Source organism: Gavia stellata, chromosome 8 (assembly GCF_030936135.1).
Source record: "Gavia stellata isolate bGavSte3 chromosome 8, bGavSte3.hap2, whole genome shotgun sequence".
Taxonomy (NCBI): Eukaryota; Metazoa; Chordata; class Aves; order Gaviiformes; family Gaviidae; genus Gavia; species Gavia stellata.
Window position 1 is genome coordinate 3,099,960 of NC_082601.1, and position 25,457 is coordinate 3,125,416.

Here is a 25,457-nt window from a genome sequence, read left to right on the forward strand (position 1 = left end):
ACTGACGAGCTGTGAAGGTTCTCCTTGAGCGAGCATATGACTAGCAACTTCACCTGGTTTTTGCTTTCCCAGCACCGCCAAGGGGAAGGTAACAAGTGCTGTAGCTTCTCCCAGCAGCCTAAAAAAATGCAACTGCTTCTAAAACCCTCAGTCTGGTCTGAAATTAGACACACTTTGAGAAAATGCTAATTGCCAACAAATTTGAAATTATTCTTCTAAAAGCTTCTCAATCTGGCCTTATTTACACTGACAGCTGTCCTGTAAAATGCTGACATCTTAGTTACTATAAAAATGTGTTTCAAACAGCCTCTGCCTCCATTTTCAAAGATCTCCTATGGTTCCTATTACAACGGCCACCAGAGGTTGCTGTAACACCTAGCAAAGTCTGGTCTTGTGGTCCTGGCATCTGCATAACCACATCAGGCAACAGGGATGGTGTCCTCTGCAGTAAGAGCGGGCTGGAGCATCTGTTGATCTAAGGGGGCTTTAGCAGGATATCAACAACTCTCACAGTCAACTCAAAGCACTCCAGCCACACATACTCACTTTTGGCTTTGAATGTTCAGGGAAGTTCATTGCTCAAAAACTGAGAAGTGAAATAAAAGCAAGAAAATGGAGTGCATTGCAAGGAATTTACATACATCTTGAAAATTAATTCCTTATCCAGTTTTAGCAATTGCTGTTTTTCACGTGGTTTTAAACGGACAGACAAGATGGCATTAACATCACCAGGAAGATTTTCCAGCGTATGAAAAGTTTCCATCAGAGATGTGCCCTTTAGCAACGACCGTACAAATAACCTCTCTGAGACTTAGCATTTTGCTCATCTACAACAGAAGTGTGACAAAGTGAGTAGGCTACCTCCTCTACCATATCTGTAAACCCAAGAGCTACACAGAAGGCAAATTTCAAAGCAAAGCTGGCCAAAATTTGCAGCATCTCCAGGCAGGTTCAGATACCAAGGTTGCTGCCGCTTCAACCACCTTCGCTCCCATTCTTACCTTCTTACTTTAGAGGAAAACGATCCTCTGCAATTTTTCCTCTATAAAGGTGATTAGTCAATACACAGAAGTTAAGCTGGTCTTACTGTCATGTAATTATTTATGTGGTACCTAGCACAAATTTACCAGTGCTGGCAATCAGTAATTTTAAAGCACCTTATGTTTAGAAACACACACAAAAGCATGGGCTCTTTGATGAAGCCAGCCACTGTTCAAAGGTAATAAACACCAGTATGTAGAAAACACCACTTCTGTGCAGATCTTTTCATTTGGGTGCCCTGGACAGCCGTTAGTACAGGCCTCTGGCTTTGAGAACTGTTTACCTTCAGCTACACAACAGTTTTGGGACAAACTTCAAACAAGAAGGTAGCCATCCAGAAGCCAAATCTCACCAATAAAGATCCTTCAGGTTCTGGGAAGACTGGGTCATGCCAGCTAACGAAGAAGTAGGGCTACGTGTGTATTGTTTCGGGGGAACCCATACCCCCCATTAATAAATGCACCAGCACACAGGTGGGCTGCGTTAGTCTGGCCCCAAACACTGAGCTGGGAATAAAAGTGGTAATTGTGTGCACAGACACTGACCATCTCTGACCCAGACAAAGACCTCTTCAGTATTTCACTCTGTGCTCTAGCCAGGATTTAAACGGCTGTGTCCTGGAGAAGGACTGCTGTATCACACATATTCCACATCAAGTATTTTTATATTGCGGCGGGGGCGGGGCGGGGGGGGACACGACACGGACACACGGACGGGGGACACGGGACGGCAAGCAATAAAGACAGCCAACTTACTGTTTTAACATCGTTAGTTCCAATGATTCCTCCAATCTCGCCCAGGTCCTTAAGCAGCAAATTCAAGATTTCTGTAGCTCTCTTCTTCTGATGGTTACTGAGCTCCTGCAACTGGCCCAGCTCCCTCTGGGTCGTTGTCAGGGCACTCTGAAAAAGTTTAAAAGCAAAAGTTACCCTCCCCTCCAGAGATTGGGCATCGGTTCTTCTGTGATATCTAGGTTACACGGCATTGTCTTGTATTTTCCTGAACGTGCCTACTGGATCAATGTACTGACACGTACAATTCCACCTTGCCATAATCCACTTTCACAACTCACTTGCTAACAAGGCTACTTTAGATCTATTAAATGCAATAACTCCGGTAAGAATCTTATTTGCATAATACATGTCAAAGAAGGTTAATCACAGAGAAACAGGTATAGAAGGATATAAAATGCAATTTTTTCAAATGGATTTCACAGTAATCTGTTTTACTGAAGTGGATAATGAAGTCTTCCATGAAAACAGACCTGTTAACAACAGCTTCCTCAGTTTGTGTAAGGAATTAAGGAACAAGGATGTATTAAGCTAGTAAGCCAAACTTGATTTTTCTCAGGTCCGATTTTTAACTTAAGATCAGTAAACATCATCTGAAAAAGCTGATTTTTTTCTGATTCCTTCCTGGAGATCCCCTGACTCCGTACAAAATCCCTGCTCCACAGCGCAGAGTCCAGAAAAAACACAAAAAGCTGCAATTCATGTAAACCAGCTTTTCATGTCTTTCCTGGGATAATACAGTTTTTAAATAACCAAAACACAGAATGGCCAGTTCTCACATTCAGTTCAGTTGCAGCTATGGTGTGCAAAATATAGAGGCTGCAAGAGAGCCACAATCTGCCATCAGCTTCCGTACAGCAGCTCCTGAATTACCTTAATTTTATTGTTTAATTAAGATAGAAGAGAGAGGGTAGCATCGGCAAATATGGATCTTTTAACGGCTTCCCTGCTACTCCAATTTGTAAACTACATAATAAGGTACTTGGAAGCACTATCTGAAAGATTCCTGAAGTGGCATAGGCTAGCAGTTATCTGGGAATGCCTATGGAAATCTTTAGGGGAGGTGCAGAGTTAGGGGGTGAGGAGGGAACCAGGACTATAAACCGCTTGCTCTTACACTCTTCTGTGCCAGCTCGTCAGCCAGCTGCTCGTTGGCCCTTGTTTTGTCCTCCACTTCTTGGGATTTCTGGTCATAATTGACAGCTAATTCTTCCAGGGCTTGAAGGACTTCTTTCACTTCATCTTTCGCTGCTTCGTTCTCAATCTGAAGACGAGTCAGCTCCTCTTGAATCTTCTCATAATCTCTCCTAGTGGAGGCCAAAAGCTGGAAACCAGGTATCACAGAAGCATTAAAGTCACCCAAGAACTCCTTCAAAAGACAACATTGAAAAGGGCAAAACCAAAGAGAGACAGCAAGCATGAGCACGCAAGCCTGTGTGCGAGAGAAAGAAAGCAAGATAGAAGAAATCCTGCTACTCTACCAAAACCAGCATCAGTTTCAGCATAAACGTATTTGAAGGAAGCAAAAAAGGCTCTGAACTTCAATGAAAAGAAAAATCTTAATCAAATCCTATTATGACACAAGATTGAGGCAGAAACTTATTTTAAAAGCATCATAGCTCCAAATAAATTTTCTGCCCTCAATCCAATGCTGCAACTAGGACCAAAAAAATACCACAAAGTAAAATGTTTAAACATGGAATCACAGCTTTGAACTGAACCAAGTAAAAGGGCTCTCTGAGGCAGTCTCAAAGATCTTGGGGCATTAGAGGAAAATTTTGATAAGAAAACCTATGATGATAATTCTTAGTCATCATCTGAAGCATGATGCTGAAAACAGATTAGCTGCTCATATTTGCTGAGGCAAAATATTAACTAAAGAAGAAAAGACAGACTTCACACATCCTAGTGAGTATTTCCAATTTGTAAAACTTAGTAAGTTTACTCTTTGCATGCTACTAATAGAGATGCTGAAGTTTCAGTGATGGTGGTGATTGTAAGAGGTCAGTTGCACGGTCCTCTCTCCCTTGCCCTTGCACCACTCCATCTTCGTTCAGATGTTAAAGTCTCGACAATTCAGCTTTCGGGTTCTTAGCACAAAACCAGACTCAACAGCAGTCACATACTGCAGAATGATGTGAAAATAAATAAAAGGTGCCACCTAACATTTATTACTAATATTGTACTTTTGAGAATAACAAAAACATAAAATAAAGAACACCAACATATAAAGCTAGTGCATGAGATATGAGGAGGCATTCCTGCTCATCCTAACAGCAAAGTTGGGACATTCATTCACAGAACTCACTTATTTCCAAGCCTTCCTATGTATGGATTAGTATAATATTACTGTACCGCAACTTTCTTGGACAGTAGAACAAAATCTGCCCTACTGAAGTGTGCTGGGTGGACTTCTCCTGACCTGCCCAACACTACCCACTGGCTCCCCGGCCATGAAGAAGTTGAGTGTGAGACCTCAAACAAAACAGAAACATGCCTCTAAAACGGACCACCTAAAAGGAGAATGTCAGAGAAGACATTGGTTTTTTTGGCTCAGAGCGCTAATGGAAAATAGGAAGCCAACCAGGCAGCTTCAGATGCTGGCACGTGCCCAAAGTGGAGAAGAGAGGATTCAGATGTAAGGGAAATTTATCTCACTGGTAATGCTGCAGCCTCAGAAGTGCACTCACGTTACGGAAAAACCCACTGAATTGCCAAAGCCAGATGGCATGTAAATATTTAAACAACAAAATAGCTTAAAATAATCTTTCTGCTAAACACAGATGGAACTATTATTTACATTTACTTAAAAAATCTTCTGTGTGAATATTACTGTGACTTCAAGTAAAGGGAAGTGTTATATATCACCTAGAGCATAAACACAGCTCCCCAGAAGATTCTTGTTGATATAACGTGGAAAAATATACCAAGATTTCAAAAGGCCATTAATAACACATTATACCGACCAGTTGTAAACAAAGGGAAGGAGACGATGGCTGCAGCCCTTCACAGATCTGTTCACAGCACACGAGATGCAAGGGTGGAAGATTCAGAATCCCCCAAAAACACACACCCTAAGAAACAGCCAGTGGTGAAAAGGTACCAAAAGATACCAGTGTCAGCACAATGCCATCTGTGGCAGGCCTTAGATTTATAATTAACCTGCTAGCTTAATCAAGCAGAAAAAAGTACTCTGGTTAATTAGGGGGAAGCAGAGTGAGGCAGCTGCTCTGCAGCACATATATCACAGAGCTAATCACAGCTCTTGGAGAGAACAGGTACATCGCTTCCGCAGCGCAGGTGAAGCTTACATGTAGAAGACAAAACCTTGAAAAATTAATTCAATTCCCTTAAAGAAGAAAACAAAAATACCACATTAGCTTTCAAAGATAAGAGACGGACAAGCCTATCGGATGAACCAGCTGAGCCTTCTGAACAAGCGGTGCAACACCAGCTGCAGAGATTTCAGTAAGTCAGCAAAGCTAGGCTAGAACATGTGCAAAAAAGGGGAAGAAAGTGGTCTGTAAGGCAAGGATTAGAGGCCACTGAAAACTTGATTCATCTTCCAGATGTAATATCGAGTATGGAACACAAAGAGGGTGGGGAATAAGCCAGCGTACGCTGTGCTCCCAAATATCTAACACAAAGAAAGGAATGCACATCACCCAAAAAATAAGACACAAGAAAAACTGTCATGGAAAAATAAGCTTTAGATGAGAACACTAATGTACAAAAGATGGGAAAAGTGAGATGGCCTTAATAACACGTATGACAAAAATGTGTTGCTGAGAACGCATAAAATTCTGTTACATTTGCATACCCATAGACATGGGTAGCATGTAATCCAGGGTAATCAAAAGAAAGTTGCAGCAACTGAATGAAGAGTTTAATCATGGAGTAAAATAAAGCTGGTAATTCGTTCAAAGAGGATAAAACCCCAAAGGTGGCAGGTAAGTCATGAGTGACGAGTAACAGACACTTTCATATGTTGCTCTCTCTCTGTTAAGGAGCTAAACCTTGGAATCCCTTTCTGAGGGCTTGGATAAGGATTGAGATATGGACAGAATAATTACAATTACAAGAGAGGTTTCACACCCAAAAAAAGCAGTCAGCATAATGCTGTACTCCAACTGAAGTGGCTCGGGCAGCTGGGAGAGGCATGCTCCTAGAGAATCACGGCAGCGTTTCGCACAAAGAGAGACCAACGTTTTGGAACGCTAATGATGGGCGAACTCCCACACCAGGATTATAGTCTTGGGCTGAATGGTCCTTCTCCAGTTTCCTGCAGTTTGAAAACCAGCATAAAACCATCTTCTGAGAAATATCACAGCAACTTTTGGGGAACTTGGTGATTTGGTGTTATTGCCAGATTTTACATCTTCAAAACCTCTTGTAAACAAATGACAGGTAAGGAAATGACTTGACCATAAGTTTAGTGATCATATTGCCCATCTTAAAAACAACAAACATTCATTTTACGGACAGAAACAATGAAATAAAATGTTTAAAGTGAGTAATCCAAGATTTTAAAGCAAATCGGTGGCAGCCCTCACAGATTCCTCTCGGTACTGCCTCTAACTGCCAATGCCAAAATAATGAACATCAGTAATTTATTACCAGGAGTAATGTTTATACTGTCAAACTAGGAAATCTGTTAACGACCTACAGTCCATAGTGTCTGGATACCTGAAAGGATACAGACATATTGCTATTATAAGGAGCTACCAAGGCTTAATGCTCTTCTGAGGATACTATGAAATTTGAAGTTTAAACCTAGCTGTCACACAGGTTTCTCTTACCTATTGAATTTTAGCCAGTTAATATAAACACATCTAGCCAACAACTGTGACAGAATAACCAAACAAGAGAGTCTCATAAGCAAGATGTAAGGGGTTTTTTTTGCTTTGTTTAGTTTTTTACCTCCTCTTGATCCAACATTTGTTGCTTTAGTTTTTCAGCCAACTGGCTCTGCTGGTTGATTTCATCATCCTGCAATGAAATAGGGTTGGAGATTTTTAGCTTCTTTTCACAGTTCTCGTCTGGTCACTTTTATTTCCCCTACTAGAGAAGAAGGAAGGCTAATGCCATAGCAAACCTTGTGCATGTTTGAGTGGTATGAGAGGAGAGAAAAATAAACATACACAGAGCTACACAATAAAAGCAACGTAGCCATGCAGTTGTCTCTGGTATATACCTAAGCAGAGGTGTCCCTGATGGAAAACAAGACACTGATGCTATCAGAGTTGCACCTTATAACTTGCAGGGGATTTTGCCAACCTGTGATGTTTTATAGATGTACAAATACATACACACCCTCTCCCTCCCTCAACTCTGTCCTCAAATTTCAGCTGAAGAGAGATCATTAGAGACAGATCCATGAACCAACTACAATTTGCAGCTAGCTCTGAACTGCATTAATGAAGCAGGAAGCTCAACCCACAACACAGAACTTGGACCCTCAACTGCAGAATTTGTATTATGCTACTCCATCACAGTTCGTGAAGAAAATACTGCCAGGTAATGCACAGCCAGGCATCCAACTGGCATTTCAAATTCCTTGTTAAGACAGCATCCTCATGGGTAGGAACTGATCTTAAATACAGAAGAGAAATGATGATGGACTCCACTGTACGTGTCCTTCCTTTGAAACGCCACAGAAGGCACACCAAGCACATCCCCTCACCAAGTCCATCTCTTCTTGTGATAGATATACTTCTCTAAAGGAACTCACCAAAGATAAATAGTTGCTTTTTACCCTATCAGAGTCAATTGATATTTTGTGTTTCACTGACAAGCATGCCAATAGATTGATTTCTGATCGCAAATACAGCTATCAAGTAGAATATATCGAATCATTTGCTAATATTATAGTCCCAGATATAACATAAGAATGGTCTACACTGTAACAAGTTATAAACGGCGATATTTTGGTTTTGTTTTGGGGATCAAATACCTTCTCATTTCCTATAGTACTGCAGTAGTGCACCAAATTATGCTTCCCATGTTTTCTAGGGTAAAACTCAAACCTGCTGACAGTTCCCTCAAGGATAATTCAATGGGCTTTGCCACTTTTGATGAGGGAAAGTGAAAGAATGACTGACTTTTTTTTCTTTTTCTAATCAATACGTAAAAGCTAGAGACTGCTACCAGGATGCACTCTCCATCACTGAAAAGCTGTAATTTCTTAAAGACCTTAACTGTTATTTTGAATGCCATCAACGTACTACTATGTGCAACCGGACTGTGCAGAGAGACTTCATGCACATCAGAGTTAAGGTGTAAACACAACTATCCACTCCCTCCCTTGGTATTCAGAAACAGCCAAACTTTAATATTAGCGTACAAGGAAACGGTGTTTTTTTCTGATACTTTCCTGCTAATTACAATTGAAAGTTAAAATGAAGTTTTGATTGAAGATTAAAGCTATCCTGAAAACTTTTGCTAGATAGCCTTTTAAGCTGTTCTCATCCATAAAGGTCAATGGTTTTACTATGCCTTTCACCCCCCCACTTCTTATCTTCACACAAGCCAAAGCTATTAATGGCAAGTGCTCAGTAAATGTATTGCTGATAGCTTTAAGTGCCAGTGACATATTTCAAGCTGTGCAAATAAATTTTAAAAAACAAAAGCCACTCCAGGCAGTGTTCACAGCTAGAACATGAACAAAAGAGACCCAAGGGATGGTTAAATATTTCCCTTAAAATTCTAATATACAAAAAATATAAAAAATATTAAGTCTCCCTTTTTTTTTTAATCCTGTGACTCTGACATGATGTTACAGTTTGCTGAGGGAGTACAGTATTTACAAAAATCACTGGAGAAAAGGATGGCTGAAAAACCTGTATCAAGCCCTTAAAATGAAAGGCAAACTTAGCTCCAATTTCATGGACAATACACACAAATACTATCTGCAGAGGGAACAGAAGGAGATAGATGACATGATAGGACAAGATCTGGTTTTATGCAATGATAATGTTTTGAACTTTGGGACATTTTCCAGTTCATGGTGCTCAAGAAATACAGAGAGACACCCACCCATTTTGGCTTAGTTTTCCGTTTACACCCAGAGAATGGAGTCAAGCCAAAGGTTCACACCTTATCATCCAGCTGTCTGTAAAGACTGGCAATCTCCTCATCATATTTCTGCTTCTCCTCTGTCGAGATGCTGGCAACAACCGGTGTGATGTTGTCAATAATCGGGGTGTTATCACAAGGCTCCAGGTTCTTCTGGTCCTTTGCGCTGATCTGTTCATCTTCAGGCACAGCTTCTCCTGCAGGCACACAATCCATGGCCATTACAACCCAAGAGACAGGGTTGCCCAAACCCATGGACATCCTAGGCTGGTCCTTCACAGTTGTCAAGAGGGAATCAGCAAAGGAAAGAAGGGCCATATCCAGCTGCGCAAGGCAGGCAACTGCCATGCGTACAAATGAGAGGCCAAGCTAGGTGTGGAAGGATGGCCATTCATTCTCCACAGTTAGAAACACAAACACACAAAATGCAGCAACAGTTCCAATGGCTGCCATTAAAAGCACTCTCCTTTTACTTGAGCCCTCTATAGATAGGATTAGCTCTATGGATTAACAGAAGTGTAAATAAGGAGGAAAAAAACCCGCCTTTCAGCCTAAAGCCTACTGGCAATTACCTGTCTCTTCCTCTCCAGATTTCCAACTGCCTTATCAACTCTCCCCCCCCATAATGAACTGCTAAAGCATCAGGACAACAAGCAAGACAGCTGCATTTAAAACGATATTCACCTTCTGCCGTGTCACATCTAAAATTAAAGAGCATGGACCAATTTTCAGATGTTGCCTATGCATACCAGATAGGATGTTCTTCCTATACATTTTCTTTCAAAATCATTTTCTCCGAGGAATATTGCAATTAGGAGCCTGCTGCAGTTCAGTGAAGAGGGATAGGCAAGGTGCTCATGCCAGAAATTGAATCTACTCTTATTAGAGTCTGGTGAGAGACTCTGCGAGCTGCTGAATGCTGCACGCATTGCTCGAGGTGCGGGAAGGTTGCATCCAACCCTTCTGCACAAACAGTTTTTTTCCATTTCTATGAAAAGCTACAATATTTTAGTCCCATAAAGCTTTACTAACCATTCCTCTTGCCAAAACAGTGCAGGCACTATTTATCTTACTGGCAAGGAAACAAGTAAACAGGAGAAATATATCAAAAAACAAAAATGCAGGCTAATTCAGGCCCCAAAGCAAAACAAAACAGGGCATGAAAGAGCACAACCAACTAACGGAGAAGATAATTTTTTCAAGCTTAAAGAATGGAAAAGAAGAACTTGAAATCAAGCACCATAACCTCCATAAAAGTACTACACTCAAAATACTTTTTGCCCTATTGCTAATGGCTTGATGATATTTTATATCATTAATGAGAAAAATGTAAATTAATTTTTCATTGTTGCATTTCACTGGAGCAGACTAGGAAAAGTGGGCTCGGTCAGACTGTGGGACCTTGCACACATGGCAGCACTCCTCAGGCTGCGGAGAATCCATAAGGAGCCTCCCAAAATGAATCTTCAGATTTTCATTTCATTGTGGTATTTCACCTAACTCGGAAGCTTTGTATAGCAGACTACCACAGGTGAAAGGAGGGGGGGAGGCTAAATTTGATAGAGATGTTTGGACGAGAACAACACAGACCAAATTGTGCACTTGGATACAGGGCTGCTGAAACACTGCTTCAGTGGGAACTGGGCACACCCATTTGCTGCTATAATTTTATTTTATATATTAGTCTCCAAATTTACAGAATAACCTACACCAATGAAATATTTATGCATCTACCTTGTATTTCATATTCAAGATGTAATTTCTGCGACACTTTCATTTGTAAAGAGCCTCCTTTGACAGAATATCCTTCCAAACGATGCTATTTCAGAAGGTCAGACAAGAAATCAATAGTATTTTGAATGCATTGAATGTATTGCTGGGTAACGCCAATGAGAAAAGCAGGACAGATGGCAGGGAAGAGGAGGTGTGTATATTTAGACAAAACAATAGAGAAAGCATGTTGTAAGGCTTGTTTACGTGGCATATAGAAAGGATCTAGCCAGGTTTTTCTAAAAAAATGTTTCTAGAATGGGAAGGAAATTAAAGTCGTCATATTTAGCAAACACAGAATGAAATACGCAGAACAGGAGCGGGTTATAAATCCCCAGCACTCCTCAACACCACCAGCAGACCGACCGTCTCCATAGCAATTGCGCTATGCTGATAAGGGAAATATTCCCTGTGCTGAAGTCTCCAGAGAAAGATACAGAACGCAATCGTTAGGTAACGATCTCATCTGAAAGGCAAGTAAACAGCACAGGGAGCTGAAAGAGGAACAATTTTTTGCACCCATAAAGGTCAGGTATTATCTTTTAAGTAGTGATTTCACCCAGGATGTTCAAAACCAGACTTGACTGTGCATGACAAATTGTGACTAATAATGAAATCACAGATTTGTTCTCGCTTTAGATACTTCACGTTTCCAAGAGTTACATACTATTGAACTGCAAGACGCACCAACACGTAGGACTTGGATGACAAGCAATTTAGAAAATAAAAATTACTCCAAAGAAGCAGTATTTACTGTTGGGGCTTTGCTGGGATTTCAGGGTACAAGGGGAAAGCATGGTTGGTTTCTTTGGGTTGGGGGGTTGTTTGTTGGTTTGGAGTTTGGGGTTAGATTTATTTTTTTTTTTAATATGTGGAATAAAAAATTAAAAGGATGGTTTGCTAAAATTATTGGTCAACATTCCAGATTAAATAAAAATTCTTTAATTTGTATGTATGCATAAAAATATTCTTCCTCCTCTACCATCCTACACTTGATCCTACCCTGAACAGCAATTCCCTATGTTTCCAAACAGAAAATTGGCCATTCTCAACATAAATTTCACTTAGAAGCCACAGAAGGAGACAAGTGGTGATTCTTCTAACCAGATGACACTCCTAATCGTTGTACTAAAGGACTAATTATTTTAATGTTAAACTCAATTATAAAAAAATCCCCCAAGATCTGGTTACCTTAAAGTACAACAGAACTGATTCTCATGCCTGAGGAGCAGAGTTCTTTTTTAAAAAAAAAAGACAACAACAAAGCCAAACATAATGACATTTTGCCTTTTCTTTATTAATATTACTAACATTATTAAAACTTATTGATGTCTTCCTGTATTCTCTACATCTGCTATCATGCTTGTTTTGGCATTTAAAATGGTACCTTCTGTAAACGGCTGCCGCTGCTTTCCCTGGTTTTTGATTCTTCACCTTTCAGTTATTATGAAGCATGAGCTACACCTCTGGATGGTGAGCTTAGAATTAGTATGACTCTTGTGATTTAAGGCAAGATTTAAACATACGTAACTTAAAAATACAAAGACCTGTACCCATTCCCATTTTCTGGTACGTACCGTTTCTCCACCTGTTCAGTTCCAGCTCTAGATGCTGGATAACATTCTTTAGACTCTTGTTTTTGTCCTTCTCCTTCTCGTACTTTTTCTTCCACTCCTCCGCAGTCAGCTCCAGATTCACAGAGACTGTGTTCTTAATCGTCTTAGCTCTGTGCAACAAAACCAGGTGTTAGTTGCTCTGCAGCTTTTATCTCAATACAACAGTAAGGATTCAGAAATTTTTCCTTAACACAAAGGGAAACTACTAAACATTTGCAATTTATTTTCTGAAGTGCAATGCCACAATTCCATTTTCTCTCAAACCCTCAGTACCATCACCATCTGGAAGCCTCAACAGAAATTTTTCCATATGAAAATCCAGCAGACAGTGACTTGGAGCAGACATGAATCTGCCTCTTCAGATTCCTCCAAAAAGAGAAGCTCTGGAAACTGGTTTTGTCCCTAATCCAAGAACAAGTCCTGTCATCACTGCTCTGCTAGGTAAGCTGGCACCTCACAGTTTCTCCTGGCCTGGGACCCACCATAGAGTACCCCACAACAGCGTCTGACCATGGCCTCGCCCCATCTTTTAACAACCATCCCTTAAACTCCACCACCAAAATTCAGCTGTATTTCAAGCATCAGAGCATGAAGGATGTCAACACAGTGCAGCAGAGATATGGAAACTTATCCTTCTTGAAAGCCCAACAGTGCTTTCAAATACATTTTTGGGGGTGGGAGGAAGGGAAGGAGGAAAACCACTGGTCACCACCAGCTGCTGGGCTGAGGAAGGCTCTCAGTGGGAAGGGAGCCTGAGCTCATGCCTGTGCCATGGTAGGCAGGCTCACGAGTCACTGCCTCTCTAGGCAAAAATCACAAAATTTAAACCCTTCTAACAACAACCACCACCACTTCACTATTGTGAAACTGCTTAGCTCCAACTGCACCTAAACAATTGCCCTAGAAAATGCAAAGCAAGCAGAACAAAAATGCACAGCACCTACTCTAGCAAATCCGCATTTAAAAAGAAAAGCCAAACAAATCAGTATGAATTAAGAAAGCTTTAGATCTTTGCCCTTCACTGCTCAGACACTGAGTCCCTCCAAATGACTCCAGTGTTATTGAGTAAAATAGAGACTAAGTAGAGGAATAACAGACAAACCTCCTACAGGTTTGTAAAGCACAGGCTGAAACGCCAATGCAAGAAACTACGCCTAGGAATGGGCTATAGATGCTCTGGCCAACTCTCCTTTGGGGAGGGCACATGATCTTAATTATTTTCTTCACAGCTCCCACTGAATGATGCTAAAACATCCTTTAAAAATCACTAAAAAACCTGAAACTTGGTTTTGTCAGCAAGAAAAGACTCCCATATCTGTGCCTCAGACTCCAAACTGTGCTCCAGTGATTTGCACTATGTGGAAAGCAGGAGTTTTATTACCTTAGAAACATTTAAAATAACCCTGTGCTTTTAAAATATGCAGACGCCTAATGGTTAGCTTTTACATATCGTCTCTGCCAAAAGCACGGCTCAAGTTTCCACTCATTTAACTGTACCGGTGAAAAAAATGCCACACCATAAAGTTTATCGACTGCATTACCCTAATGATGGATGAAGTACTTACTAGCAACTAAAATTAAAATCAATATAAAAACACAAAAAAAGATGGAGCAGAAAGAGAAGAAACCGACTCACTACTAACAGAGTACATGCACATGTTGATTAGTGTAAGTGGGCCTGTGAAGATGAATTTTACTCCTGACACTTAGTTTAATGATGATATAATTCTTTTTTGCTAGGAAAAATGGAGGAACCAGTAATCACCCACGACTCATATACCTTCCCTTTAATGTTATTCAGGCCCTTAATACTGTCACATCAGAAAAATAAAACACCACAACCACAGAGCTTGTAAAAGAAACCACTTCCCGTAGACAGCGATATTCCTACCCAAAATGCTGACAAATAACACTGTGTGTGTATAGCACATGTGCTGCTCTGCAGGTCTAGTGCATCACCAGTCCTCCTACTTCTATTCCCTTTCTTACTTCAGCCCAGTTCTTTAGCTTTTAAACAAAGAAACAAAAACCCTACAATAAACCCCAACCAAGCACCCTCACAAAGTATTTAGCTGTTTTCCCAGTTCTTTCAGCTGACATCCTAGTCCTCAGTAAGGAACACCTTAAAAATATTCCTCTTCCTAGAAAAGGGTTAGTCATGTCACATCGCTTCAAGTTCTGCTAGCCAGGATGTGCAGAGTTGGTTTGAGAATTATTTTGCCCCAAACAGAAAGGCAAGTTTTACCAATTACTGAAAAGAGAAATGAAACCAAGAGAAATGTAAACTGAAAAACGTGGAAACCGGACTTCCTCTACACACACTTCCTCAAGCACCCAAGCATACGACTTCCCAGAGATCCTGGAGCACTGTTACTCATCACAGAGCAAAAGCAAACCCCTTTTAATGTAGATTTAAAAAATAAAATAATTTTTATAGAGCTACGCTACCTTTCAATGCCCTTAATCTCAACTATTACATTTTACTGTTTACATTTCTTTTTACTTCAAACCATACCTGCAGAGAGGGAGTTCAGCATAACAGCAAGCAGACTGAAACCTAACACAGTACCTACTCATCTATTTAAAATGAAATGTCCCTTCGGCTGTTTTACAGCCCTGGAGCCTCATCCAGAATGAATGAGCAGGACCTTTGGGACCGCTCTTCAGGTCTACGGAGGTGCAAGATTCACACTTGTCTGAAATCACCTGCAGCCAGAAAATTGTACATGGGGAGGTTTAAACTGTGAACCATCAGAACGTTTAAACTTTTACCATCAACAAAAACTGTGCAACTCATCATACTTCAGAGTTGTTAACACTCTTTATTTAATTTCTGCACCTTAATATTTGCATTTGCTCAAAATTTCTGTGGCATTATAATATACAGGATTTCTGTAGAAGCTTGGTATCTTCAATAACTTAAACTTATGTTCATCATACAATGGTGAATTAAAACTGCATAGCAACCCTTAACCTGATTATATGTTAATGACCACTTCTTCCTTTTCCATAAAGACTTACTGCAACGACCTGTGAAGTTCCCTTTGGGGAGTTTTTCCTGCATGCTGTGATTTAAGTGAGTAGCTTATAGGAAGGACCTGCTATAGGAAGCGGAGATCAGAGGAACTGGTGCTTTTTGCAGCTACCTGGCTTGCAGCGCGTGGGTCCCTCCCCACCTTCCACAAATCCCAGCAGCAGATGACAAGTTAATACTGGCTGTGGCAATGCCAGATGGGGAGCGTGTTGCAGAACTGTCCTCCAGCCCTAACCTGCACTAATCCCCAACTCGCCACTAAGAGGAACTTCACCCAGCTGCGGCTGTTTGTCCTTCACTGCCCATCCTGCACTTTGACAGACTCTTATACGAATACACTAAAGAGATCACCTTCCCTCCCTAAAATCTAAGGAAAGCTCACATTAAAGGATAAAAGTGGGGCAATGAAATAATAGAAGATTGTCAGATTAATCTTTTATACATGATTTTACTTTCCAATATAAAATGCTCCTTAACACTGTGGGCTTCGATGCAAAAATTATGCATGGTGGAAAACAGCCCATTTTTAAAGACAAATTTATCATACTGTATAAACTGTTAAACAAATCATATTTCAAACAACCATAACTTGCTAGTATTTTTCTTTCTGCTATTACACAAATAAACATACACAAAACAAAGTGAGCAATTTTCCAAAGTATCAGTGTTCTCCTCAATTGCAACAAAAGCAGTAATTACGTAATGAGCCTGACCTATTTTTGCAAACTTTCCAAATGTATTTCATATGACTACTGGCAACGAACACAAATGGAAAAGAAATTTTCTTTCTGAACACTTCCACATTTATTTTATCCTTGCTTGTTTCTGAGGACTTGTTCCTAAATTGTTAAGATCCTTCAATCATAAAAATGTCTGTGAGCTATCATGGTAATCTACTGAAGCTGTCAATATTACACTATGTCCACATTCTTCATTTTTCTTAACAATTAAAAAAAAATTTTTTGCCACCCTAACAATAATCCCTGAGAAGGAGAAGACGCATCTTAAAAGCATCAAGAGCAGTATCAGATAAAGCAAAACCGAACATTTTCCACTGAGTTAGCCAGCAGAAAACTGCCCAATACCATTATCTTCCCCATAAAATTTCAAAGAACTACTATAACACTTTATACTTTTTGCAAGAAAAATTACCAGAGCTTCTAAGTAGTGCAGCTGCTGGCCAACATTATTCCCTATGGTACCAGAAAAATGTTAAAGAGACAATTTTCTCAAGTTCTCCAGTACTATTTTTGAACAATACCATAACCTCCCTCTTTTAAAATGCCTACTTATCTCGGTCCCCTCAGCATGGCTGGCTCAGAACACGTGGAAGAGCCCGAGTAAGTGTCATCCAGCCTAATGCCGAGTAGGACTCACCGCTGTCCAAACATCAGGGTTGACTTTGTTTCTGCTTCGTTGAACACAGAAGGAGAGCAGCATATCACAATGGTGGTTCTACAGTTCCCACCCAGGGAATCCTGAAGTATTCGGGTCATTTTGCTGTCTCGGTATGGAACATGGGTTTTCTAATCAAAATATAAGTAACAGACAAGAACAATTTTTTTAAATAATGATATTGTAATGAGAGAGAACATGAGTCGACAATGACAAGTTTAATGGATTTGAAGCATGCAATCCTGAAGAGTAATTGTTTTGATTGTGCTAAGATTGGATAACCACTCAAGTGAAATCACTCAGAATTAGTTTCTTATCTTTAGCAGAATAGCAAAAAAGTGTCACTGCTTTGTGGTTGGAAAGCTAACGTTTTCTTCTTTCTGAATTGAAATGGTAGCTTATTTCTTTATATGCACGGCAAAGAAAGAGATAAATAAAAAGCCATTCTTCAACAACACAAAACACGATTACTTACAGTTCCTTCTGCCAAGGCAGATATCACATTGCCTAAAGCAGACAAAGACTTATTGATATTTTTAGCTTCATCAAGAACAGCGCCCTCCGCTCCAGTTTTGCTGACCTACCAAAGAGAGCACGCAACAGTCAGGCTCAGCTATCAGCAAGCGTCTGTACAAACACAGCTACAATGAGATAGTGCAACAGTTAAAGATGCTCTTGGAAGAAAAACAAAGCAAGCTTATCCTCAGCACGAAGGAGGAGAATTTTATACGCACATCTTTGTTAGCGGGAGCCTGTAATACTTGTGCCTTTCTTCCAGCGTTAAGAGCAAGCTCACTCTTACTTTGTTAAGGGAAAAGCCGCTAAGTCCGTGCTCGCCTGAGGACACATGGGGACACTTCCAAGACCAAACTGTCCACACAGATAGGGAACACCACAGGTATATTCTCAGGACACACTCAGTGGCCACCAAATAATTATCTTGGCTTTGTATTTTGCTTGCATGGACCAAGAATATCAGGGAAGAAAAGGCATAATCTCACTCATGCAAGGCTCACTGGCCCACAATCTGGATCCCAAAGTGGCCCAGTCAAGGAGCTTGGTGGCCTGGGACCAGCACTCCTTTAGACAGCAACACAGTTTTATAGTCTTTTCTCTCTCTTTTTTTGTGTGTGTGGGAGGGCACAGAAATGTAGGATAAAGCTATCTATTTTTCTCTACATTGAAACTACAGTATCTGTACTTTCCTCTAAAAAGGAATGCCACATAACATAACAGGAAACATAATTGTATCTTTTAAGATGACAATCTACCAAGGAAACCCTTATTTCAGGTTTTCTGTACCATGTCCAAATGAAAATAATGAATCACAGAAGTGTAGTTTTCAGAGGAGAGCAGAGCCTGACTAGGCACTCATTTTCTAAGCACCACTAAGAGTTTTGAATTTAACATTTAGTATTATGTGCAGTAATAGAAACCAACACGATTAATTACTCTGATGGATGGCTTCCGCATTGTAATGATGGGTTATCAACTAGTGTGTCCCAGTGAGCATTCTGGAAGCTGCTCAGCCTATCAAACAACATCTTTCATTTTACTTCTTGTTTTCAGAAAGAAATAGAAATCTGTGACCACAATGAGAGACATTACTTCATCATGAGCAATTATTTAATTATTTTGACACACAGAGTAGTTACCGAGGATCCAGCTTGAATAAAGGATCCATAGCATTGCAAAATGACGGGGTTTTAAATGAATTTATTTCATTTACAGTGAAGCAATTTTGAACACTACAGAAGACGTTAGAATTAGAACTAAGAAACAACTTCTTCTCCACTGCAGTACTGTTCTAGACCAGTACTCTTTTTATAAACAGATACAAGTTCTTTTCTGGTTAGTATTTTTCTCTACTGGAAAGCAGAAATAGTCACTACAATCAAAGACAGTCATTCAGGGAGCTTCAAATAATTTTCACTGTATAGCTGCATTAACTGCTGTTATTTCATTAATCTGTGAAATAGTTACAGAAAACCTAGAAATAGGACATGTCTGAACACAAACAAATTAAAATAGCAGTCTAATATGACAAATTACATAAAAATGATATTACTTTATTCAGATGCCCGTAACTAAATGTGAAGCTACATAAAAGTACACTGATTCAATTCACTTCATTATGAGTTACGATATATTGCAGAGTTTTGGGTTTTGTACTTCATACCAATAAAAGGTTCTGATCTGTTCCTTTTCTCCATCCCACACTAAAAAAAAAAAAAAAGATTGCCATACTAATGATGACATAAAACTTCTGTAAAACTTCTGTAATGATACCTAGCTTAGTTTTGCACTGACACACATTCACATGGTCAGTTTAGCGATCCCTCTAGGATAATTCAGCAGTTCAGGAAAAAGGAAAGATTACCTTCTCGCTTCCAGCCAAGTCTACCAGGTAAAGCTTTCCACTGAGTTTCTTCTCCGTTTCCACATTCTCTTGTTTAATATTAATGAGGAAGATACTGTGGCTCCTAGAGCTGTGTTCATTCATATCTGCAATCACATTTGAAAGGTTTTGTTTAAATGACTTTAAAACCTGACAAGAAATTATATTTCATCAGAGCTAGCCTATGGCTAGCAAATTCAAAAGTATGAGGCCATTCACTGGAGAGCCCAGACCACTGTTCTGACAGCAGTGTTTACACCAAGAGCTGCAAATAAAGTTCATGGACTATAGAATGAGCTCCTGCTTTCTCTCAACATGACCAAATAAATCAGATTGACGATAAATGACAACCTTGGGGAAAAAAAGCTTTTTTTTCTTCTTTTTTTCTTTTTTGAAAATTTCTTTATTCCCCTGAAGCAGTAAAATTTGACCAGAAATAGTAAAAAATAACAAAAAAATAATAGAATAAGAATAATAAAATAACATTTTGGTTCTGTCTTTTTATGCTTCTTCATGAGTATAGACAGCTCACACAAAAAACTGCTGTGATACAACAGACACTATTTAGACATAGAACTACAATGAAGATGTATGTTCAGCATTGTGGACAGAGGAGTAATTTTGAGCTAAGCAAGAGAATTTAAGGGAAAGTAATAATAACTGCAATAAAAAGAAGCTGGGCAGGTCTCAGTGCAGTTGTGTGAGGAGATGTCCCAACATTTTAGCAAAAGTTTTGATTAAAACCACACTATTTAAATTAACATTTCAGAGTGATTTTTATTGCTTATGTAACTGAAAATCCTCCTTCACCCAGGCAGCAGGAAAAACACAGGCAGTTACAGTTTCAGCTTCCACATTCTAAGTTTGACTGTAACCATGTCGTGCTTGAAGTTTCATAAAGATGTAAAAAGAAAACATTAGAATCAGTAAACCACTTTCTCATCTATTTTCTCCATTTTCTCTGTTAATTCAAAATCCACTACCACCTTTCCCCATTCACATTCACAGCAATATTTATATTTATTTGAACTCCCTTTTTCTCCTCCATCTCCAAACTCAGTTTTTTCAGTAACACTTCCAAATTTGATCCTTGCTATTTCAGTCTAGGTAAAATTCACTGTCAACTTTTGTCAGAACTTTTCTGTGTGCACCAAATGTAACAGGCAGCATCACAGCAAAACGTGTATTTGGATATTTTTTTGTTAAAGGGAACAGTAGAAACAACAGGAGGAAACGTTACTCAGAAAAGAGAGTTCCATTCCATTCGTGTGATGAGAAAGGCATGGGAAAGCTAAAGCAATACAGTATTTATCAAAGCAAGAAGGTAGAGACATGGAAGAGAAAGAAGTTACCCACTGCATCATAAAAAACAGAAAAGAAAAGAAAATTACAACAACAAAAAAAAACCCAAACAAACCAACCAACCCACCCCCACCCCAAAAAAAAAAACCAGCCCACCCCACTGCAAAGATTTGAGTTACAAGCAGAGGTTCTGCCAAGCTTGCTGCTTGGATCAAAGACATCTTACAGTGTAAGCTGGGAAACAGAACAAAGATACCTGCTCTTTTTATCCCTGTAATGCTAGTAGGCTGCATGCAACATAATGTCATCAAATTCGGCACAGGCTGAAGTGATTATTATGTTTTTTAATTCAGGAAGATTTGTTTGCTTTGCCATCATTGGAACTCAATCCAAGTCACCACTTCACTGGGATAAATCGCAAGAGAGAAACAGGCAGAGTCTGATAACGGCTCTGCAGTTTTTGCCTGCCATTTGACCAGTGAATTGCTCTGAGTTCTTGACTTGCTGCACAGAGAAGAATGTATGTACATAATTCCAGTTATGCATAATTTCAAGATATCTATACTATGTGTACAATACATATTTTGACCTTTTTATGTCTATATTTTATGTCTATTTTTATACTATATAATGCTATATATTAAATTCAGGAGTTCTCAAAGCTGAAAGTCAATAATTGTTTCTGTATGCAGTGAAGAGGTAAAAAAAGTACAGCTCTATTAATTTTAGAGCGTTACAATTTGTGCATCATTACATCGTTCATGTAAGTAACTCAAAGTACTTTGTGAACATGAAGAACCAATAGATCACTAGGAAGCTACAACCACCCACACTTTATAGCCAGAAAAGCCTCCACAGAATACTTACTTGTAACGGCTACATGACGGTTAGCTTTCCCTTCATCAATGACATCCAAAACTTCTTCAGGACTAGATACAAATCTTTCTGTACAACCCTAGAAACATGCAAGTTGAAAACAGAAAAGTTTAGGAAGTGTCCTAGTACTCCAAATGCCATCAGGAAGAATATTTAGCATTGATGAACAAAATAACTAGAAGAACCATCAACATCCAACATGATCATTAGCGAGGCAATGGACCAAAACATGCCTTTGTATGACTTTCAGGAGTCCACGGGATAACTTGAGAGACAATTTTCTTTCACAAGATTAAAGACTTGGTCAAATCCAGCCATGCAGCAGAAAAGAGCTTCTACATGTAGAACACATGGAATGATACGGCATATATTCCTGTTACTAATTTGGGTTAGATTACATACCCAAATTAGTTTTTCTCTCTCAAGCTACAAGATGCATAGTCCTGTTCTCTGCCTTAATGCAATATTACTGAAGGCATTATTTTATCAAATTTTTTTTCCCTCCTCAGGATAATAAACAGAACAATATTATATCTATATTATTAAGGCTCATATATGTTCATAACAAGTATATTACATTTAAGAGAGGGCCCAGGAAGTCATAAACCAAATTCCTAACCCAAAAAATCTGTTCTAAAAAGTTGCGAGATTACAGCATCCGTGCACGAATAAACAAAATTCGTCAGGAAGTTCTCTTTCATATCTGACGTGAAATAAGAATATGAATACTTAAAATTTATCACCATACTAACAAAATGTAAATTTTTTTAAGTCAGGAAAATAAAGCAAACATGATTCAAGCCCATTAATATTTCAGGAAACAGTTTAAATCCAGGGCCAATACTACTTGAACATTCAAGACTCTGAACATGAGTTGAATCATTTCAGGAAACACACTGGGTTGCAAATGGAAATGTATAAATAAATGCTTATGTGAGAAAGAAAGAAAAACTGAGCATCAAATTTTCCTTGTACCTTAACATATGGCACTCTGTTTTTATCTTCATGTACAGCGAGGTTTGTCTTTGATACTAGAAAAAAAGATGGAGATCGTTAGGAATATTCCACAGGTAATAATGTGTCAACTGTAGGCATGACAGACAAATACCGTGAATGTATTAAATTTGTAAATGAGAACCGTAGTCGCTTCCCACTCCTTACCAATATTTCTGTTAAGTAAAATTTGTTTCTTGTTCTGTCAATCTTGTACCTGTTTCTTTAAAGTTAACTTTATGGCACAGAAGCTTTTGTTTATTGCTTGGATTAATGAAATGAACACAGACCAAGCTGGATTTTGCCAAAGCAGCAAGAATTTCAAAAGAAACAGAAGAACGCACTGGAACGGAAAGCTCAAATACATGTTCCTGGGTTTGTGTTACCATTAGCATATATTTCTCTGTCTTCAGACTGATTCAACACACACAATTCACACTCATCAACATACAGCACACATATACAGACACACAAATTGTAAAAGAGATAGATTACTCCCAACTCTACCTAACAGAAGCAAAGCAAGGAATAAGTTGAACTGAATGTATTCTAAATTTAACATTAAAAAAAAAAACAACGGAACACTAGATACATTTTTAAATTACAGTTTTACTTTACGCATATACATTGACAATGAGGCTCAGACATGCCTGTAAAGTCTGTAAAATTCTCCGTACTCATTGATTTATAATCAAGTTATGTAGCACTACAGAAGTAGGTGCACAAGAGTCAGAGATCCAACTGCAAAATTCTCCTTCACAAAGCCAGTCATACAGCTTAAATTTAAATCACTCCCAAAGGTGGTAACTATTTCCCCTTAAGCGCTGATTCAAAGCACTATACTAAGCCCAACACCACTTCGGCACATAAGAAATGCAGAACTTACCATCAAGTAGGTCCCTTATTTTGTCCAAATATATCTCAAAGTAGGAAACCTAATTAAGTGATCATAAACATTACAGATTTAAAAAAATCTTTGTACCTATTTTCCATATCTGTCAAAATAAAAAGCACCAAACTAAAAATAAATTCCACCTCCCACATGAAAGTATTTGTATTTTGAATGATTTACATGTCATTGATCTTTCTCCATTTAGCAACGATTCATCAGGAAAGAATACAAAAAACCTTCACCCATCATTTTTTTTTCACACAAAAATATTGAACAGAATCAAATCAATTCCACTACTATCGTATCAGTACAGCTCCATCACAAGAAGGATAAATTTTGACAGCTCTAAGAGGTATATTGATATTCACACCAGCACATTCAATGGTTTATCATACAAGTTACATAAGCTTGAGCAATATAAATTCAATTAAACTTTTAAATCAAGCATATGTAAAAGTTCTGTTCTGAATCAAATCCCAAAGAAGAAACTGAAAATGAGCTTTTCTGTAACAAAGAGACAATTGTCCTCCAAAAAATAAAAAAATTAAGGAGAGGGAGAATGAATGAATGACTGTCTTAATAAAAGGGTATTCAACTCACAGAAGCAAACAGAAATGTGTTAGGGGCATGGTACCTAACCGTACTCTAAATAAGCTTTATCCAGGGATTATTTAGCTAGAATACTAGATGGGTAAATTCTAGGTATCAGTAAACTCTACTTTATCTAGTAAAGTATCATTTTCTCTCATGTGAAAAATAAACTATGTCTAGCTTTTTATACTGATGAGTTGATCTTCCTATGTGACAACTGCTATTAAATACAGATATATTTTGCTCTTATGCATTTGCTTCACCTGTGTCCCATTTAAAGCCATTGTCTGGACCAGCTCATTTCAACAGTCTGGTTCACCCAGATGTAACTTATGTGCTTTATATTATTCTATTAACACACTGCTGAGGACCAAGATACACAGGAGATACGAAGTTCCCCTCCCTGTTCTAAATGGGTCTCTATTAAAGAGGGAGAGAAAAAAATTAATACAAATTTTCAACGTTGAGCTGAAAGAGTGTGACAGTTCGGTTAAATTCTTGCTCCCAATGACAGAACATGCATTTCTCTCAATGACAGCTCCTTGTATAATCACTCACTCATTCACTGCTATTTAGGCAGCTTTTCTGTTAAGATATTCATAAACGTCAACTGCCATAGGAAACCACTGAAACAATTCAGTGCTGGCAGAACATGATTTATAAAGTGATGATCTTCTGCCGGGACAGGAATTTACCACGTCTTGTACAAGGGTTCCCCATCTCTTGGTATCCAAGTGCTATCATGTAGAATAGCAATAGCCACAGGAGAGCTTTAGAGATGATGAAAAGAAATCAGTGTCACTCCTATGGAAGCTCTTTCTATGAAAATTCAGAGGCATCCCTTCTTAAGGAGCTCAATATTTTACAATCTAAGGTCTATTAGAATATTTTGATGGTTTATTTGTACTTTGTAAGGCTGCTTCTTCTGTCTGTACTTCATGAGCACCCCCACAAACAGGCACTGTTAAGAAGGTTCTCAATGACCTAGTCCTTCCAGAAGATCAGTAGCTGGGGTTCAGAGGTACTCTGCCAGATGGACCGATGCCCCCCATGGCGTAGAGCTCCCCAGGAGACCAGATGAACAGTAGGAATTAAAGGTCACTCAAATAATTTGAGATCATATGTTTGGTATCACAATAAGGACAGGGAAACCATAGCAGCTGTTCAAATCAAGACATAGTCCACCATCTTAATAAACCCCTATGTAAGATTTTGAGATTAAAAATGACTTCTAAACACCTTTCCGTAAATTGCCCAAAGCCATCTTTCCTCCATTTCAAGCCCACATGTTATGGAGGACTGTTTATATCCTTGAGATAGTAACAACGTGTCAGTATTCTGACAAACGTCATGCAGATCCATGGTATTGATGGTCATAACTAGTGGGGCTGAGGTACAGTCTTTGGAGAAGCTGCAGTGAAGTAAGTGTTTTCTTACCATGTTGACTAGACTATCAACTGTGGTGAGAGACAAGGCAATCAACAGACTAGCAAACCTGAGCTGAAAACACACTCAAAAAAAATTTCCATCAAAGGCCTGTAATTGTATTGCATTACTTCTAGTAAATACCCTCAGTAACGTAACGGGTTTTTGAGTTATAAAAGGGAGAAAGGAAGAATTCTGCAGCACAGTGTTATAGCATGAATGCAGATTTCCCATCCAGCTCAACTTTCTTCCAACCAAC

General features: G+C 39.0%; 1 protein-coding gene across 4 annotated transcripts in view; it reads right to left on the reverse strand.

Annotated features, from left to right (window-relative positions):
* The window catches only part of KIF5C (kinesin family member 5C), a 78,659-nt gene that overhangs the window by 15,261 nt on the left and 37,941 nt on the right, over nt 1-25,457 (reverse strand). For 3 of the 4 annotated variants that reach the window (XM_059820373.1, XM_059820372.1, XM_059820371.1), the window contains 11 exons: nt 23,177-23,225; nt 22,273-22,328; nt 21,289-21,376; nt 19,102-19,226; nt 17,197-17,301; nt 16,704-16,852; nt 12,254-12,402; nt 8,928-9,103; nt 6,753-6,821; nt 2,950-3,156; nt 1,793-1,943 (listed from right to left, as the gene is read on the reverse strand). In XM_059820373.1, coding sequence (XP_059676356.1) covers nt 1,793-1,943; nt 2,950-3,156; nt 6,753-6,821; nt 8,928-9,103; nt 12,254-12,402; nt 16,704-16,852; nt 17,197-17,301; nt 19,102-19,226; nt 21,289-21,376; nt 22,273-22,328; nt 23,177-23,225 — 1,324 coding nt within the window. The remainder of the gene's footprint in view (nt 1-1,792; nt 1,944-2,949; nt 3,157-6,752; nt 6,822-8,927; nt 9,104-12,253; nt 12,403-16,703; nt 16,853-17,196; nt 17,302-19,101; nt 19,227-21,288; nt 21,377-22,272; nt 22,329-23,176; nt 23,226-25,457) is intronic. The other variant, XM_059820370.1, reaches the window with a different exon arrangement.